General features: G+C 40.3%; 1 protein-coding gene across 3 annotated transcripts in view; it reads left to right on the top strand.

Moving 5' to 3' along the window:
- Positions 1–450: 450 nt before the first annotated feature.
- The window catches only part of UBN2 (ubinuclein 2), a 79671-nt gene continuing 63140 nt past the window's right edge, over positions 451–16981 (top strand). For all 3 annotated transcript variants that reach the window (XM_081146324.1, XM_081146323.1, XM_081146322.1), the window contains exons 1-2: positions 451–1248; positions 6086–6178. In XM_081146324.1, the coding sequence (XP_081002450.1) occupies positions 766–1248; positions 6086–6178 (576 nt within the window). In that variant the 5' untranslated portion in view covers positions 451–765. The remainder of the gene's footprint in view (positions 1249–6085; positions 6179–16981) is intronic.

Raw genomic sequence — 16981 nt, 5'->3', positions numbered from 1 at the left:
CCAGGGGAGGAAAACAGGGTCGGCCAAGGACAGGGGGGCGGCGGGCCGGCGGGCGGGAGTTCGCCATTTCCTTTCTTCCTTCGATAACTTAGGGCCCCGGGGGCGCTGGGCCGGCAGGTACATCGGCTGGTCCTCGCGTCCCTCCACCCTGTCTCGGAATCCGCCTTGAATAGGCAGCTGACAAACCCAACTCTCCAGAGCCGGGAGCGGGAGGCCCGTGCCAGGCGGGACCCAGCGCCATGACGAGGTCGGTCCCGGGCACATCCCTACCCTCGCCCTCAGCCGGCGCCTCCGGCTTCCGGAGGCGAAGAGGAAGCTTCTCCGGAACCCCCCCGACCCCTCCCTTTGAGGAAGAGCGCAGACGGCGTCTCCGTTTCCAAGGAGACCAGCCCTGCCACGACGTCACTTCCGCTGACCTGTCTGGACTCCTAGACTGTTGGGAGGAAAGGAACACGGAGCCACAGCCACGACGGTGGACGCGAGCGTCTCCCGACTGCGCATGCGCCCGCTCAGCGGCCTGCTTCTATTTATGTGGGGGATCCAACATGGCGGCTGCGGCGACCCTGGCGATGGCGGTGGAGCCCATGAGAACATAGTGGCGGGGAAGGGGGCACGGTCCGCACTCACGGTGGCGTCGGCGGAGACTGCTGAGGGTGGTGGAGGGAAAAAAAGCGACGGAGAGCAAGAGGAAGGGCGGGCAGGCAAACAACTCGGCGTAGAAGCGACCGCCGGCGCGAGCGAGGGCAGAGGGCCAGAACAGTAGGGATGGCGGAGCCGCGCAGAGTAGCGTTTATTAGCCTGTCACCGGTGAGGCGGCGCGAGGCCGAGTTCCCGGGGGCCGAGCGCGAGCCCGAGTACCCTCGCGAGCCCCCCCGGCTGGAGCCGCAGTCGCAGCCGCACCGCGAGCCGGTCCGGACGGAGCAGTCGGTCCCGCGGGAGGCTGCCCCCCGGACGGACGCGCAGCCCCCGCCGCGGGAGAAGCCGCTCCCCCAGCGCGAGGTCAGCCGCGCCGAGCCGCCCATGTCGCTGCAGCGCGAGCCCCCGCGGCCCGAGCCGCCGCCGCCTCCGCCGCCGCTCCCGCAGCTGCACTTGCAGCCGCCCCCGCCGCGGGAGCCGGCGTCCCGGCCCGAGCCGCAGCGGAGGCCGCCGAGGGAGACGGTGCGCCTGGAGCTGGTGCTCAAGGACCCCACCGACGAGAGCTGCGTGGAGTTCAGTTACCCGGAGCTGCTCTTGTGCGGAGAACAACGGGTACAGAAGGTTCCTCCCTCACCCCCCAGACCCCGGGAGCCTCAGGACCCGGCCGCCTGCCCCAGTGGTTTGCACTTTCTGACGCCCACCCTGCGCGTCTCGGGTCGCCCCGGAGGGTTGGCTGGAGGGGGTCGGGGCCGAGCGGGTGGACGAGTGGTTGGTGCTGCTTTCCTCTGCTCCCCAGGGTTAGCCGAGGCTCCCACCCGGCTCCACTGACCCCCATCGTGCGCCGAAAGCCGCTCCGAGCCGGTTTTCCTTTGCACCTTTCGAGAAACATCAGGTTTTCCTCCTTCCTTTCTGCTCCCCACACAAAATCTGAGGGCCCTGCAAGTTGTGTGGGTGGGTTTTCCGTGTGGAGCTCCAGCTGTCCTTTCCAGTGGAAAGGAAGAGAAAACCTAGGGGGACACGCCCCCCCAATCAAGCAGGGAAATTGTGTAACCCCTCCAGCATTATCCTCGTCTTCGTCTCCATTTGTTACGCTTGGCGCTGTGGCTGCTGAGGTGCGCGTGTGAGCGTGGAGGATTTTTCTTAATGGAACGGGATTTGGAAGTAATCTAAACATTTTCAGACTAAGAATTCCGCTTTAAGAATGAAGGAGAAATGTTAGTTGTCTGGTTACTTGTTTTTTTCTCTCGTGTTGGTATTGGTGGGCCTTTTTATCTTTGTTTTCTCCTGGGTTTGTCCATACTGTAATTGAATGGTGTTTTATTTGGCGCCTACTTTCCTTTTCTTATTTGAATGCATATCATTAGTTTATAGGTTCGAGTTGGAGGGCATTGCATTTGGCCACTGTAATTTTTGGAGAATGATGAAAGAAATCTTAGCTTTGAATTTTTTAAAACTTTACTGAAAAGAAATAGCTGTGATGGAACCTGGTGAGCAATGGAGATAGAAGAGAGGTTTGTTGTAATTGTAATTTTTATTGTGCGTTCATGATTTTCGGAAGTAAATTAAAAAGGGAAATGGTAGAATAACAGTAATAAGAGAACAATTTCCTCTTGTTTAGAAGTTATGTTCTTTATTAGGTTTTGCTCTTGTACAGGTCTAGTGGAGTTCTGTTTTTTGTCCTCAACTATCTTTATAGTTGAAATGAATGACTTCTTAGTTTAAAAATATCATTTTAAACAATGTCACCAGATTTTGTTTATTTTATGGGCAGCTAATCTTTTGACCATTATTTACAAATGTTGTGTGGTCAGATCATTACTAAATGTTTTCAACCAAAATGAATTAAGGATAGAGATCATTTTGGTCACTTCCTCATAACATCCTGCCCTTTAGACTCGTTTTAGTGCCCCTGTTTATAAACGTCGCGTCATTTTTCTCCCCCCAAATTTTTTGAAACTATTGAATCGGATAATTTTTCAAGTAGTATTTCATTTTGTAATCTAAGTTGGCTTGCAGTTTTGTTCCCTAATCTGTTTTACAAGTTGCAGATGAAAAGCATCCTTTTTGGGTAAAAATACATAAGAATGGCTAACATTTACTGAGTTCTTACAGCGTGCTAGTTCTAAGTATGGTGCATAATTTATCGAGTTTCACACAGCAGAACTCCATGAGGTAGGAACCATTATCTCCACTCAACAAAGGAGGAGGCTAATGCATCTTTGCAACAAAGGCTTATCAGATTTTCCTATGATTGCGTCCAACGAACATACTCATTACATAATTGTAGAAAACACTTTTCGAAAATAAAGTCCTAGACCTAGGAAAGGAAATCCTAGGAAGAGAGACCATCAAAAAGCAAATTATGGACATTAGAACTGGCCTGAAGCCTGGCCAGTGTAGCTCAGTGGTTGAGCATGGATTCATGTGCTGAGACACAGATTCTGGTCGGGTTTGGAGCTCGATCCCTTGCCAGGGGGCGTCCAGGAGGCAGCTGATCAATGTTGATGTTTCTATCTCTCCCTCTCCACTACTCTCTAAAAATCAGTAAAAACATATTAAAAAAAAAAAAAAATTGGTCTGGAAAGTGACAATTCCCAAATTTAAATTTGGTTTTTCTTCCCCTCAGGGGGAGTCCAGTTACTTTTAGGGATGTTGTAATATTTTCCAAATAGCTTGAATTTTGAGTTATTGTAATTGAACAACATACCATATAGCAGGGTAAGAGTAGAAAGGGGAGGAAGAGAGAAAATTAAGAGAAAAAGATTCTAAAATTTTGAAATAACCATCTATCCTTGAATAAGAAGATTTAGCTTCAGATCCTTAAGTTGATAGGTGTAGGTATAGAAAATTTGTTACCTGTGAACACCATCTATATTGGGGTGTATTTAAATTATCCTCGTTCATAAATACAAAATGAACAGTCAAACCCTGATTAACTGAATGCAGTAAAGAATTTTTTCTATCCTTTATATTTTTTATTAATGAGGGAAAGCACAATTAATGAACATGTGTTGGCAAAGTATGAGAATCGAAACCTCCTCCCAGGTTGTCAGGTTGTCAGGACACAGGTTAGCTAAACCCTTAACCTTTGTTGCCTCTGTAGAGTCTTGAGTCCTGATTGAGGTGGTTCAGGATGGTGACTGAGGCATTGCAATCATCACTATCCTGAAAGATTAATTTGTTTACCATTTCTGGCTAAAGGGAAATAGTACAATTTAGAAATACATTTTGGCAGTAATTGATACACAATAAATTTTTTTTAACTCTTAGTAAACCAGAAAATCACTTAACCAGAACATACATTTGTTGTGGCTTTTTTTGTATATTCAGAATGAGTAATTGAACATCTACTATAAAAGGAAAAATAAACGATAATAGTGTTAATGTGATTATACTGTTACAGAATTCTGTTGTATTCCATTGCTTTTTTAAAAAAACATGTGGCTTTTTTTCTTTTTTAAGTTGATTTTAGAGAGAAAGGAAAGGAGATGGGGGAGAGAAACATGGATGGCTGCCTCTTGCATGCCCCCTACTGGGGATGAAGCCGGAAACCTGGGCATGTGCCCTAACTGGGAATCAAACTGGTGACCTCTTGGTGCATAGGTTGATGCTCAGCCAACTGAGCCACACCAACCAGGGCCCATTGCTTTTTATATTGCATATTTTGGGTAACATATATGAAAGATCACCTGAAAATGGTTTTGAGTTAAGGTCAAAGGACAAAATTATTGCCTCAGTTTTGCCTGGTGGCAGTTGGTAATTTTCATATTTACTAATTTTCAGATCTTTTTCACCTGAAAAACACATAGCATACTTAGAGCCTTGATTCTGGGTAGGGGGTTATTTCTTAACTGAAAGGAAAGTGAGTCAGTTTTTGTAAAGTTATATTTGTAGACTCTTGAGTAACTATGAGATTTACTTTTGATGCCTATATGAAGTCTACATAAAATATTTTAGAATGGTATATCAGGTGTTCTTATTAAAAAATATATATCCATGTGTTTATGTTTGCGCATGAAAATGGGTCAGACCAGTAGTACAGCCTACCTAGTATTTGGACTTCACAGTGACATGAGGGAACAGTTTATAATGGCAAGGCATGGTGGTTGCTCACTGTCCTTCACTTTTGTCTCAACATAAGGCTGAACCCCGAACATGCCTAGTATTTATTATTTTATTAGCAATCTGTTCCGACTAATTTATTTCCTTTCAAATCATGTTTATATTTTCCATTGGTAACTCCTGTTCGGATAGAGGATTCTGTAAGTTTATTACTTATTACAATTATCTGGAAAATTAATTCTGAAATTAATTTCCTTTAAACTTTAAAGAGCACCCGTTTATTCTAATGCCCTAGACATGTTGAGTTGTTTTGCATTTATTCTGTTCACTTTTTCGGTCATATTTTTTAGACTTATTGTATCTCAGCCTTTGTATCCAGAATGAAGTGTCTCAGTTTCAGTGTGCAGATATTTGTCCCTTCTGCATTTTTTTCTTGTTCTTCAGGGTTAACCAAATCTGTATCCAGTACTTCAGCTGTCAAATGCTTTCATTTTTAATTACTTAAGATGCTACTTCAGTAAAAACATCTAGCCTCCCTTTTTTATTAAAAATAACTCTCTAGTCAATTATCTCATAGCTTATCTTGGCTTTTTTGTATATTGAAAAACCATATATATGAAATGTGTCTGCTAAAATAGTAAACTTGAGTAAAGGATGTGATTTATCTTTTTGTTTGTTTTGTTTACTGTTTATATTTTGTTTTGGTTAAAATGGAAAATGTGGGATCCTAGCTGTGTGTGTTTTTAAAAAACATTTATTTATAATAAACTTTCACTCTCCCCTGCTAGAAGTAAACCATGTAATGTTTTCTATTTGCAGTGATTTCACTTTTCTAGCTTTGTTTAAGAATAGAATGTATTCCCATCCATTGACAGGATGTAGGTGATATAGAGGTTGAGCTTGATGCTGGGCCTCTGCAGAAAGCCAAAGCACCTATAGATAATCTAGTGATAACACAGGACAGATGATTAAATGCTGACTCTAAGTTAATAACCTAGAGATCCCTTTAGAAGCATTTCCTGACCAAAGCAGTTATTCTTTGTTGGGATGATCTCAAACTAGAGTTATAAGTGGGATTTTTATTTTTACCTAATTTTCTTGGGGTTGTTTTGTCTGCCTTTGGATGGGGTGACTATATGATCATTTTACAGTGGAGACAATTTGTATTAAGTTCTTAACCACCAAAAAACTAGAATGTATAAGAATCCATTAACACTAAGTATTTTTTACTTCAAACCAACATTTCTTTCTAGTTACTTTTAATGCTTCTAACTTATTTGTTAATATTTGGAAAAGTTGATTTTCATTAGTAAATTTAAGGATGTGTTCAACTCTGATTAAGTTAATAGTAATACTTCTGTTTTTCCCCCTACTCACTTTGAATCAGAAAAAGCCCATTCACACAGAAGACCCATTTAATGATGAGCATCAGGAGAGGCAAGAAGTGGAAATGTTGGCTAAGAAGTTTGAAATGAAATATGTGAGTATAATAAAGTGTTCACTTAGGTAATTTTATCCTGTTGACCTATTTTCTTTCTGTGACTGGTTGAGAGGGTGTATAATATTCATTGTCCACTTTATTTTGTTCTCACAAGTTGAATCCAAATAAATGGTTATAGACAGCCAAATAAAGATTCTGATAGGTTTATGATGGCTATAATAGTAGCCATTGTTATTTTATTCCTTCTAGAGTCAGGCAGTTTGCTTAACATATATTATCTCCAATCCTTAAAACAAAACTACAAGGTAAGTGGTATTGACTACATTTTACAGATGAAGAAAATAAGACTCTGAGCTCAAGGTAAGTAACTGATCTAAGGTCACACAGTGGCAAGAACTAGGCTGCATATCCAGCTATGTGTAGCTCTAATCCTTTGCCCTTTCCACTGCTGGTGCGAATGCTGCTTTAATCCCCTTGGTGTAGTAGTTCTCAACCCTGCCTGCCTCTTAAGAGTTTAAGAGAATTGCCCTGGCTGGTGTGGCTCAGTTGGTTGAGAGTCGTCCCATGCACAGTGAGGTTGCCAGTTGGATTCGTAGTCAGGGCACATGCCCTGGTTGTGGGCTCAGTCCCCAGTAGGTGGTATGCAGGAAGCAACCAATCGATGATTCTCGCTCATCAATGTTTCTCTCTCTCTCTCTCCCTCTCCTTTCCTCTCTTATCTTTAAAATTAGTAAAAACGTTTTAAAAAAAAGAGGTTAAGAGAATGAATGTGTGTAGGCCCCTGGGATCAGAATTAGTCAGAAGCAGCATGAACCTAGCCAGGTGTGGCTCAGCGGTTGAGCATCAACCTAGGATCCAGGAGTTCCGGGTTCGATTTCCGGTCAGGGCACTTGCCCGGGTTGCGGGCTGCAGCCGATCAATGACTCTCATCATTGATGTTTCTGTCTCTCCCTCTCCCTTCCTCTCTCTGAAATCAGTAAAGATATATATATAATTTTTTTAAAAGGCACCATGACATTTTTTTTGAAAGTTTTTTGTTTACCTTAAAAATTTATGTACTTTAAATATTCTGTGCTACAGTAGATTGTGTTTGTTTCTTTTTGGTGTATATTCAGGCACTTTCATTGTGCAGGGATAAATGTTACTATTATTCTAATCCAAATTAAGGGGCTCTATTTCTTCTCTAGATTTTTATTTTAGTTACTCATTAATTTTCATTTGAAGTAAAAATTTAAAATGCCCTGCCTCATGAAGGAAGGCTTTATGTGCTTAAACCTAAAAGCATGCCATGAATATTATGAGCATTAAATATATATATTATAACAAATTACTTGGAACCTTTTAAGAAAATCAGGGCCCCGGTGGGGTGGCTCAGTTGATTGGAGTGTCTTCCCATACACTAAAAGGTTGTGGGTTCAGTTCCTGGTCAGGGCACATACCAAGGTTGTGGGTTCGACCCCCTAGTCGGGGCGTGTATGGTTCTCTATCACAACAATGATTCTCTCTCTCCCCCCTGCCTTCTGTAAAATCAATAAACATATCCTTGTGTGAGGATTAAAGGAAATAATAATAAAAGAAGAAAATTATTAGGCTAAAACAAATATTTTTATTGGTGTTCAAGGACAGCAAATTCAGATGTCAGTATGTATATTGTAACCTATAACATACGTATATTTATATTTTTAAGTAAAAGAATCTTTTTTTAAAAAATATATTGATTTCAGAGAGAGAGGGAGAGAGAGATAGAAACATCAGTGATGAGAGAGTCATTGATCGGCTGCCTCCTGCACGCCCCCTCCTGGGGATCGAGCCCGCAACCCCAGCATGTGCCCTGACCGAGAATCGAACCACCATGTCTTTGGTCCTAGGTCAGCGCTCATCCACTGAGCCGGGACAGCTGGGCAGTAAAATTAGCCCTGGCCAATTAGCTCACTGGTTAGAGCGTCAGCCTGTAGACTGAAGGTCCTGGGTTTGGTTCCGCCCAAGGGCATGCAGCGTGGCTGCAGGCTCAATGCCCGGCCTGGCCTGGGTGCGTGCTGTGGCATCCGGTCAGCGTGTCTCCCTCACATCGATGTCTCTCTCCGCCCCCCCCTTCTCTGAGAAGCAATGGAGAAAATACCCTTGGGTGAGGATAAAAAAAAAAATCTTTGAAGTATTGTGTGTAAAATCTGCAAAATGTTAACCTGCCAAAATTAGATTTTCTAATTTTTTTCCGGCTGATAAGAGAAAAAAGAGGCCTTAATTCTTCACGGCTTATAAAACACAAGTAAGACTCAGGTCCCGAGCTGCCTTTTCTTCTTATTTTTGTTTCCTTCGTATCATAATTTAATGTGTTTGTCATTATATCTGAAAATTACTGGAGGTTGCTTCTAGCCTTTGTTTCTTGGAATGAGAGATGAGTTATTTGTTAAATTTTGAGTGTAAATAATGAAGTATATGACCATTTACATTGGACACAAAAAGGGCATATTAGTTGCCCTTCCCTGGAAAATTTTTCAAAATAATTGATAATACAAGAGATACTACGATACACAGATGCAGTACTAAGCAGTTCCTACAGAATGAATGACTGTCCTCTGGGGATTTGAAAGTGAGTGAAGGGCCAGTTCTGTTCTTGAAATCAGAGTGAATTTTGGAGACTTTGGTGCAGCGTCATTGAATGGGTACTTTCAGTCTCCTGGTGAAACAACATTTCTCTGTGGTCCTTGGAATAGCTTTTCTACCCTTTGTAGGGTAGTGGTAGATGAGAGGCAGTAGTGGCAGTGTATTGTAGTGGAAGGCGCACAGGATTTAGGAGTTAACACAACTGGATTCTGATCCTATCTTCACCATATTAACTCCGGCGACCTTAGTGAAGGCTCTTGGCTTTTCTATGCTTTGGTACTTTTGAGGGGCAAAAAAATCTGCTTAGCCAACCTTATAGCACAAGAGTTTTATCAACATTGGATGAAAAAAATAGAACATTAATGTTCAAAATATTGAAAGTGCTATCTAACTGGAACATATGTTTATGTTTAGTCACTTAAACATATCACTCTTGTGGAGAACTTCTCTGTCTTATTCTGTACATGTCATAAGTCCTTTTAAATATCTATAGGATTTTAACCTCTGTTAATTGAATACCTCACTGATTTTGATGTTTTAGCTCAGGCATTGTATTCCAAATGGCCTTTATCTCTGGTCCTTCAGTCACTTGTAACTGATTTTTCTTAACTATTGTGGTCCCACAACAAATTATTTGGAACTTTTTAAGAAAATCACCAGGCCAAAAGTGACCTGGGAGAAGATACCTTGTCCAGTGTAGGCTCTCAAAAAAGATGACTCTTATACAACAAATGGAAATCTTTATTGACTTTGTTTACTGTCCTGTAGTTCAGGAGTAGCAAATTCAGGAGTCCCCAAGATTTTTGCTGCTCAATCAGCGAAGTAGGCCAGATGGGCAATAAATGTGTACAGTTGTCCCAAATAGCAAATAGTGTGTGCCCTGTCTAAAGCGCCAGCTGCTTCTCAGCTCCATTCCTTTGTTACTCTGCAGGAACTTTGGCTTAGGTTCCTCTAACATCTCTTTCTTTTCTTTCTTTATTATTATTATTTTACTTTTTATTGAACTTACTGAGGTGACATTGGTTAATAAAGTTATATAGGTGTACAATTCTAGAATGCACCATCTGTATATTGTATTGTGTGTTCACCATCCCAAGACAAGTGTCCTTAACATTTCTTTCTTTTAAATGTTGGTTTCTAATTAGAACAACTTAGTGGGCCAAACAACATACATCTGTGGGCCAAATTCGCAAGGCCTTGTTTGAGACCTTGGTAAACTTACTTTACTATTTTTTTCCTCATATATTTAACTCACCAGTCTATCTACTTTTACATTTTGCCTTTTCTCCTCTGTGAGCAGAGTGGTTGGGGGTGCATGTGGGAGGCTGTGCCATTTCTGTGTGAAGGAGAATGTGTTTGTAAGAAGTTTCAGAGAACTGATAAGTTAGATTCAATTGGGGGTTTCCAGGTTTGGGGAAAGATAAAGGGTGATGCTAGTGATGAATTCTGTGGTTGGTGGAAGGTCCGAGAGGCAAGTTTATGGGTTTTTTGTAGTCTTTTGCATGTGTAGCTATTGGTTGTGCTGGAGAGGAATGGCATGAGGTGGCATAGCCTGCCCCTTAAGGGGGAAGGGAAGGGTAACCTAGAGTGCAGGATGTGCCATTTCTCTTGTAGCAGTTGCTCGGGGTAGAAGGATTGAGACAGATGTGGTAGCTGAAAAGCAGTGTTAATAGAAATTACAGGGAGTATAAACTTGTAAAAGGAACACCGTGTATTAAATGGTTTGTGGTTTTCTTTCCCTATTCTGTCCTATTTTTATTGCCTGTGTCCTATTTCCTGTTGTGTTGCTTTTTAGGTGATGTGACAGTGCATGTTCAACATCAATTGCAAAATGTTTTGGGGTTTTTTTTGGGAAAAGGGCATTATGACCTAGCTTTTACTAAATTGGTTGTTGTACATGAATCTTACTAAATAGCTAGGTCCAAGTTTTTACATTTCTACTACTACTCTATGGGCTCCAAATTTGTCTTAGTAACTGTGTGGGCCCCTGCCTTTCCTTATTCACAGTTTCAAGGCTCCAAATATTAAGGCTAAATATCCTAGTTTCCAACTCCGTTTTTATATGGTTTCTAGGTTGAGTATGCTTTTTCTAAAGTATGCTTTTTCATATATTCTGGAACAGAGAATAAGATTGTGTTTGATGGGTGTAGGTTTGTTTTCTAACCCTTCTAGGGCAGATGGTTGGAAGATATCTTTTAGTGTGTGTTTTTCTATTTTACCCCAGCCATCTTGAAAGATCATACTATCCTAGAATTGGATATAAATTTGGTAATCTAATTGAAAGTGCTTAGCACAATATCTGGTGCCTAGCAGGGCTGAGTTAAGATTATTTGAATCTGAATGACTCTCTGAATAGAAAGATATGTATTCTGCCAGGCATTTATTAGCATTTATGAAATCACATTATGACTTTAAAGTCTACTTACTATACTATGTAGACTTTGAATATCACCTTTGATGCTTAATTCATGTGATTTTGGACTCTCAGAGTCTAGTAGCTGTGTATTTATTGTAAAGGGAAGGATAAGAGTATGTTCATGGTATGAAAGTAATTTCTGAATAGTCTTATAAATAAAACAGTTGATAAAATGGAAGTAACATTGCTTTTACTAAAAAACGAAGTATATTCATAAAGTCTTTACTTACTTATTGTTTATTTTGGTGTGACTTTAAAACTGATTTTGCCCAGAGTGGTTTTAAAGAATGGTAGTGTCTTAGAATAACTATATAATTTCCAGTGAGTGACTTCTTCATAGTAAGTACTGCTCGACCAAGTGGAAAGGATATGTATTTAAACTTAAAATAATTATAGGTTATTAAGTGCTCTCAAATACGGGACTGACACAAGTGGGTGCTAGAAAGCATTTATGCAGTCTTTGGGAGTTTTAAGAATTCTACCAGTGCCCAGCTGGTGTGGTTCAGTGGTTGAGCGTTGACCCGTGAACCACGAGATAATGGTTCAATTCCTGGTCGGGGCACATGCCTACGTTGCAGACTCGATCCCCCAGTAGGGAGCATGCAGTAGGCAGCCAATCATGACACACTCATCATTGATGTTTCTATCTCTCCCTTTTCCTTCCTGAATTCAATAAAAACATTAAAAAAAAAGGAGCTCTATCAGCTACTGACATTATTTATTCGTTGATCATCCACGCTTGCCAAGGGGTTACAGCTTTTTCGGATCTTCCTTGGCTGGTTTTCCTGTTTGTTTTGGCCTTATGTTGTGGCTGGTCATTAAGGATCAACTTGGTGGGGCTTTGGGAGCAGTTTGGGCAAACTTGTTACCACCACCACAAAATAAACTCTACTTACACAACACAAGTAACAGTGTATTTAGTTTCTATAGACCAACAGTATGATATTACATATACAATAAAAACATAAAATAATAACATTTTAAAACAAAATGAGAGGGATGTTAAAAAGGGCAAGGAAGAATTCAACTCAAATAATAGTTTCTTTATTGCAGTTACTGATTGTAATCACTTGCCTTGACTTGCCCTTTTAATTCCTTGTCCTCTCTGAGCTGAGTAACTCTCTTTAACTTCCTTAAATCCTTTAGGAACAATTGAGGATCAGCAGTTTTAGGGTATTTGGGGGTAAGGCCCTGTATCTTTAAGAGGTGATTATAGAAATCTGGGTATACTATTTCTGTGCTGTGAAATCAGCTCTTGGCTCTCTTTCCACCGACTTAAGTCTCTTCCATTTTCTATTGGTAGTTGAGAGAATCGGCAGAGGTGGAGAAATATTGGGTTGTAACAGGACTGGGACAAGTAGCGAAACTTTGTGATCAGGGGATATTTTCTTCTCAATTGTAAGACTGGAGTCTTAGCAACATAAGTGATCAATGAAGGTTGGTTACTAGTTAGATTTCTTATTTCCTGGAGGGAGTAGGGGGTCCTGTACCAAGAATATGTTGTTTACTTGTATGTTTCCAGCTTAGTGTTACACTGTAATCAGACTGCATTGGCTTGAAACACTGAATATCAAGTTAAGCAGGTACTAATGACTCAGTAATTTTCTTCTGAGTCATAGTGAACTAATGCCCTAGGGGAATAGACTTAAAGGGATTTCTTCATTTTAGATGCAGCAAAAATTCAAGGGTTTATAAAATTTGGTCCATTTAATATTTTTATAAGATGTATTTATTGTGTAAACTGTTAACACCAACTGCAGAGATCCAGAGAATTTATCAAGTAAGACTTTGATTCTGTTGCAGGGAGTACTCTTGCTAAGGATGCTGAAAAAGAGAGTACTTCAAAATAAGCCTGGGAGGGAAGACACTATAAAAACATTCTTTGCCAGTCTATTTTTAGTTCCTTTAGGTGAAATTTTAATACTTGTGAATTAACTGGTTTGTGCCTTTTAGGCAACTGTCAGAAGTTTGGTTCCAGTTTAAACCATTTGCACGTCACTGACTTTTTGTGTAATTGGGGAACCAGGGAACTGAAGTTGGAGAATATGAAAGGGGAGGGGGGAGGCAGGAGGCAGCCAGGGGAGTTTTTCCAGTTATGGTCAGAGTGTGAGGAAAAGAAACTGAGGAAAGAAACTGGTGGCCTCGGAGATGAAGGAGGTAACTGGAGATGCCTGACAGTAAAGGCTTTGACAGAAAGCCGTTCATGGATAGAGCAAAGGCTGTGTAACCCTGGCTATTGGAGAGAGATTTTAGGGAGAGCTGCTTAAATACCCAGGCATGGGTGTGTCAAATACACGTTATCCAAAGCTCTTTCCCCAAGGTGGGACTGGAGTCAGTAACTGAATCCTGTTGCACATGTGGTGGCCAGACCTCAGAAAATAAAATTTGTTGTACTTAATAAAAATTCAGAAGATAATATGATGAAAAGTAAACCTTTTTACCCCTGACTCCCACCTAATGGTGTCCTCCTCAGAGAGAATCACTGTTTGAGGCTTTTGTCCTAGAGATCTCTGTGTATGTAAATACTTATTTCAAAGTATGTATAAACACAGATAAAGAAAGGCAATAAAAATCCCCTAATCATCTCTAAGCCCACTGCCAGGCATAACAACAGTTAAGGCTCTGAGTCTTATCCTTTTAGAGCTGGGGTGGGGAACCTTTTTTCTGCCAAGGGTAGTTTGAACATTTATAACATCATTCCTGGGCCATACAAAATTATCAACTTAAAAGTCAGCTGTGAAAAAAGCTCCAATATTTATCAAATTTCCAGCCCGCCTGCGGTTGCCTTGGCAGGGCCAGACCAAATGATTTTGGCCCGCGGGCCGGATGTTCTCCACCTGTTTTAGAGCTCTTTAAAATGCATGTGTGCATGTATGCTCTCTTGCACTTACTTTTTTTAAATCACCCAAGTAATACATGAATACATTCCTGTTATTAAAAACAAATTCAAGTAATACATATTAAGCCAAAGTTTTTCTTCACCACTGTCTCCAATTATGTTGTTTTCCATTGCTAATAACCATAGTTATTTCCTTGTTATGATTCTTTGAACATTATACATGTGTTGACATATATTGATGTGTTTTTCATAAGTGAGGTCCCACTGTTTGTATGATAGTTGAAAAAGCAATATCTTGTTATTTTAATGTTGTCTCCAGTATTAACAGGTTAACACTCCCAAATGCTTAGAGAACGTTAATATTACCTTTTCTGTGAATAGTCTGAACTCTACATGACATTTGTTAAACTGCTTTTGTTGCCTTCTATAATAGGAAATATTCCTTGTCCATGTTGTTTTAAAATGGTTATTAACATTGAATGGATGTGTCATAGTTTATATAATTTATACCTTTATCATTGTTATGGCCCTATAATTGATGCAATGGTTGGTAAAGATCTTAAATTTGTACGATCCTTTCTGAGAGGCATTTTGGTAAGATTAATACAATTATAATTAAGTAAAGCTTTAGATATTTATTTACTATCATTGATAAGATTCACATTTACTTATTTAACCATTTACTGCAGGTATATAGTTATGGACTCAGAACTATTAACAGCTAAAGTTTCCTGTGGTAACTGTTGGTCGCCTTGACTAGACTTAAAATGTTCCTAAATCTCTAATTGTACATAAGTTATTTGTACTTATGCACATGTCTGATTCTGCCTATTACTACAGAATCTATTTGTTGTCTCTTTTTTAGTTTTCCCTAGGTAAATCTTATAGGCAGCTAATGCCTAGACAAAAAAGTATGTTAGGACAGCAGAAAAAGATCATTGTGGTTTTAAGTAGAGAGCATCAAGGAGAAAAGATTTAAAACTTGGGCTGAGCTGTGAAGGTGGGAGAAATTTAGAAAAGATTAAGGGATTATTCCAAATAAGGGGAAAAGAAAGAGGAAAGATAAGCAATGTGTTTGGGGAGTGGATAGATTGAATGGATCAAAGTGTTCAAGATGGAAAATTGTAAAAAAAAAGTTGGAAAGTTACTTTGAGCCAACACATACCATCTTATTAATGCCATAATAAGGGTTTTGGATTTATCTTATAATAGGTAGGATGCTCCTGAAGCATTTTGAGCAGGGGAATGATATGAAGTGGTATTTTAGGAATATCAGTTAGTTGATATTATGTAGGATAAACTGAGGATAAGGGAGGAGAGGAGGTGCTTATTAAGACATTCATTATGTTTAAGTGAAAAACAATAGTCAGCATTACAGCCAAGGCAGAATGGGAAAAAGCTGTGGGGGTGAACAATCATATGAACAGAACTTTTTGGAAGGACAGAGAAGAAATAATCATGAGGGGTTTAAAAAATCAGCATTATTGAAATATAATTAAATACAGCTTAACCATTTTAAGTGTACAGTTTGATGAGTTTTGACAAATGCACACAGTTCTGTCACCACTACCACAATCATGATATAGAAGAATTTCATCACCCTAGAAAGTTCCCTTTTATTTCTTTACAGATAACCCTCTCCCTCCAGCCCTGACCTCTGATCTACTTCCTGTCACTGTAGGTTTTTGGAACTTTGTTGCCTTTTCTAGAGTTTCCTGTATATGGAATCTTAGACTCTTATGCTCCTTTCACTTGGCATAATGCTTTTGAAATTCATCCATGTGTTGCATGTATCAGTAGTTCCTTCCTCTTTGTTGGGTAATAATCCAGATCCATTCATCAGATGATGGGCATTGACCTGTCTTCAGTTTTTGGTTGCTATGAATATAGCTGCACTAGGTACATATATACAGTGGAATGTTACTTGACAGTAAAAAAAGAAAAAGGAAAGATATCATTTGTGACAACATGGTTGGACCTGGAGGGTATCATGCTATGTGAAATAAGTCAGAGAAAGACAGATACCATATGATTTCACTTACATGTCGAGCCAAGAGAACAGAATAAAGGAACTAACACCCAGGAACAGATTCCATGTGACTGTATTGGCGCCTGTACTAAGTACACCTATCCACTGTTGGCGCCAATACAGCCAGCTATGTAGGAGAGTTTCACTTCCTCCCCTGGTTAACACTTGATATCACCAGCCTTTTTAATTTTAGCAAATAATAAAGTTTTAAGGCAGAAAAATAGAATGAATAAAATGAGAAAGTCAGGTGGGAGAAGGTAATTTGTAAATGAGTGACTGTGAGGACGGCTTGCAGTTTGGGTATTTCTTGAGAAGGATTGTCCTTGTTCTGAGATTATGCCTTTAAGTGGCCTCATTTAGCAAAATAAAATGGTGGTATAGTAATAGTGTTGCTTTGTCCACTGAAAAGCATACAGTGGATTCATAGTTTATAGGGATTAAGTTTCAACATCAGAATGTAATACAAACATAGCATCTAGTCAGAATTACCTTTGCAAAGTACTTAGAAAGGAATGGCACCATGTTGGCAACACCTCTCAGTAAGTCCAGCATAGCCATTTTCTCTATTGAACACTGGGAAAGATCACTGTTTCTTTGCATGGAAATAAGGTGAAGCAATTTGCTTTTATTTAAGGGCCATGCTACACAAAAATTATCCGTCCTTCACTGTTAGAATCCCACTTTGCATTGAGAGAAATGCACTTTAAGAATTGAAACCAAATGAGAAATTTGTATGTTGCATCTCATGTTTCTGTAGGACCTGCTCGGGCTCAGTGGTGGCATGTTGGTAGGTAGAATCCTTAGCACTGATTGTTTTCCCCTCTCTCAGCACCCTCTCCTTCACACCCCACTCCTGCAACAAAATACTTCAGGGGCCGGGGAGGTGTTAGATGTTTAGAAAGTATAGTTAAATTTGAGTGAGCAAATTTGAATATTTTTTAAATACTTGTTTTA

The sequence above is a fragment of the Miniopterus schreibersii genome (assembly GCF_964146895.1).
Source record: "Miniopterus schreibersii genome assembly, chromosome: 9".
NCBI classification, from domain to species: domain Eukaryota; kingdom Metazoa; phylum Chordata; class Mammalia; order Chiroptera; family Miniopteridae; genus Miniopterus; species Miniopterus schreibersii.
This window is presented reverse-complemented; position numbering and strand designations above follow the sequence as displayed.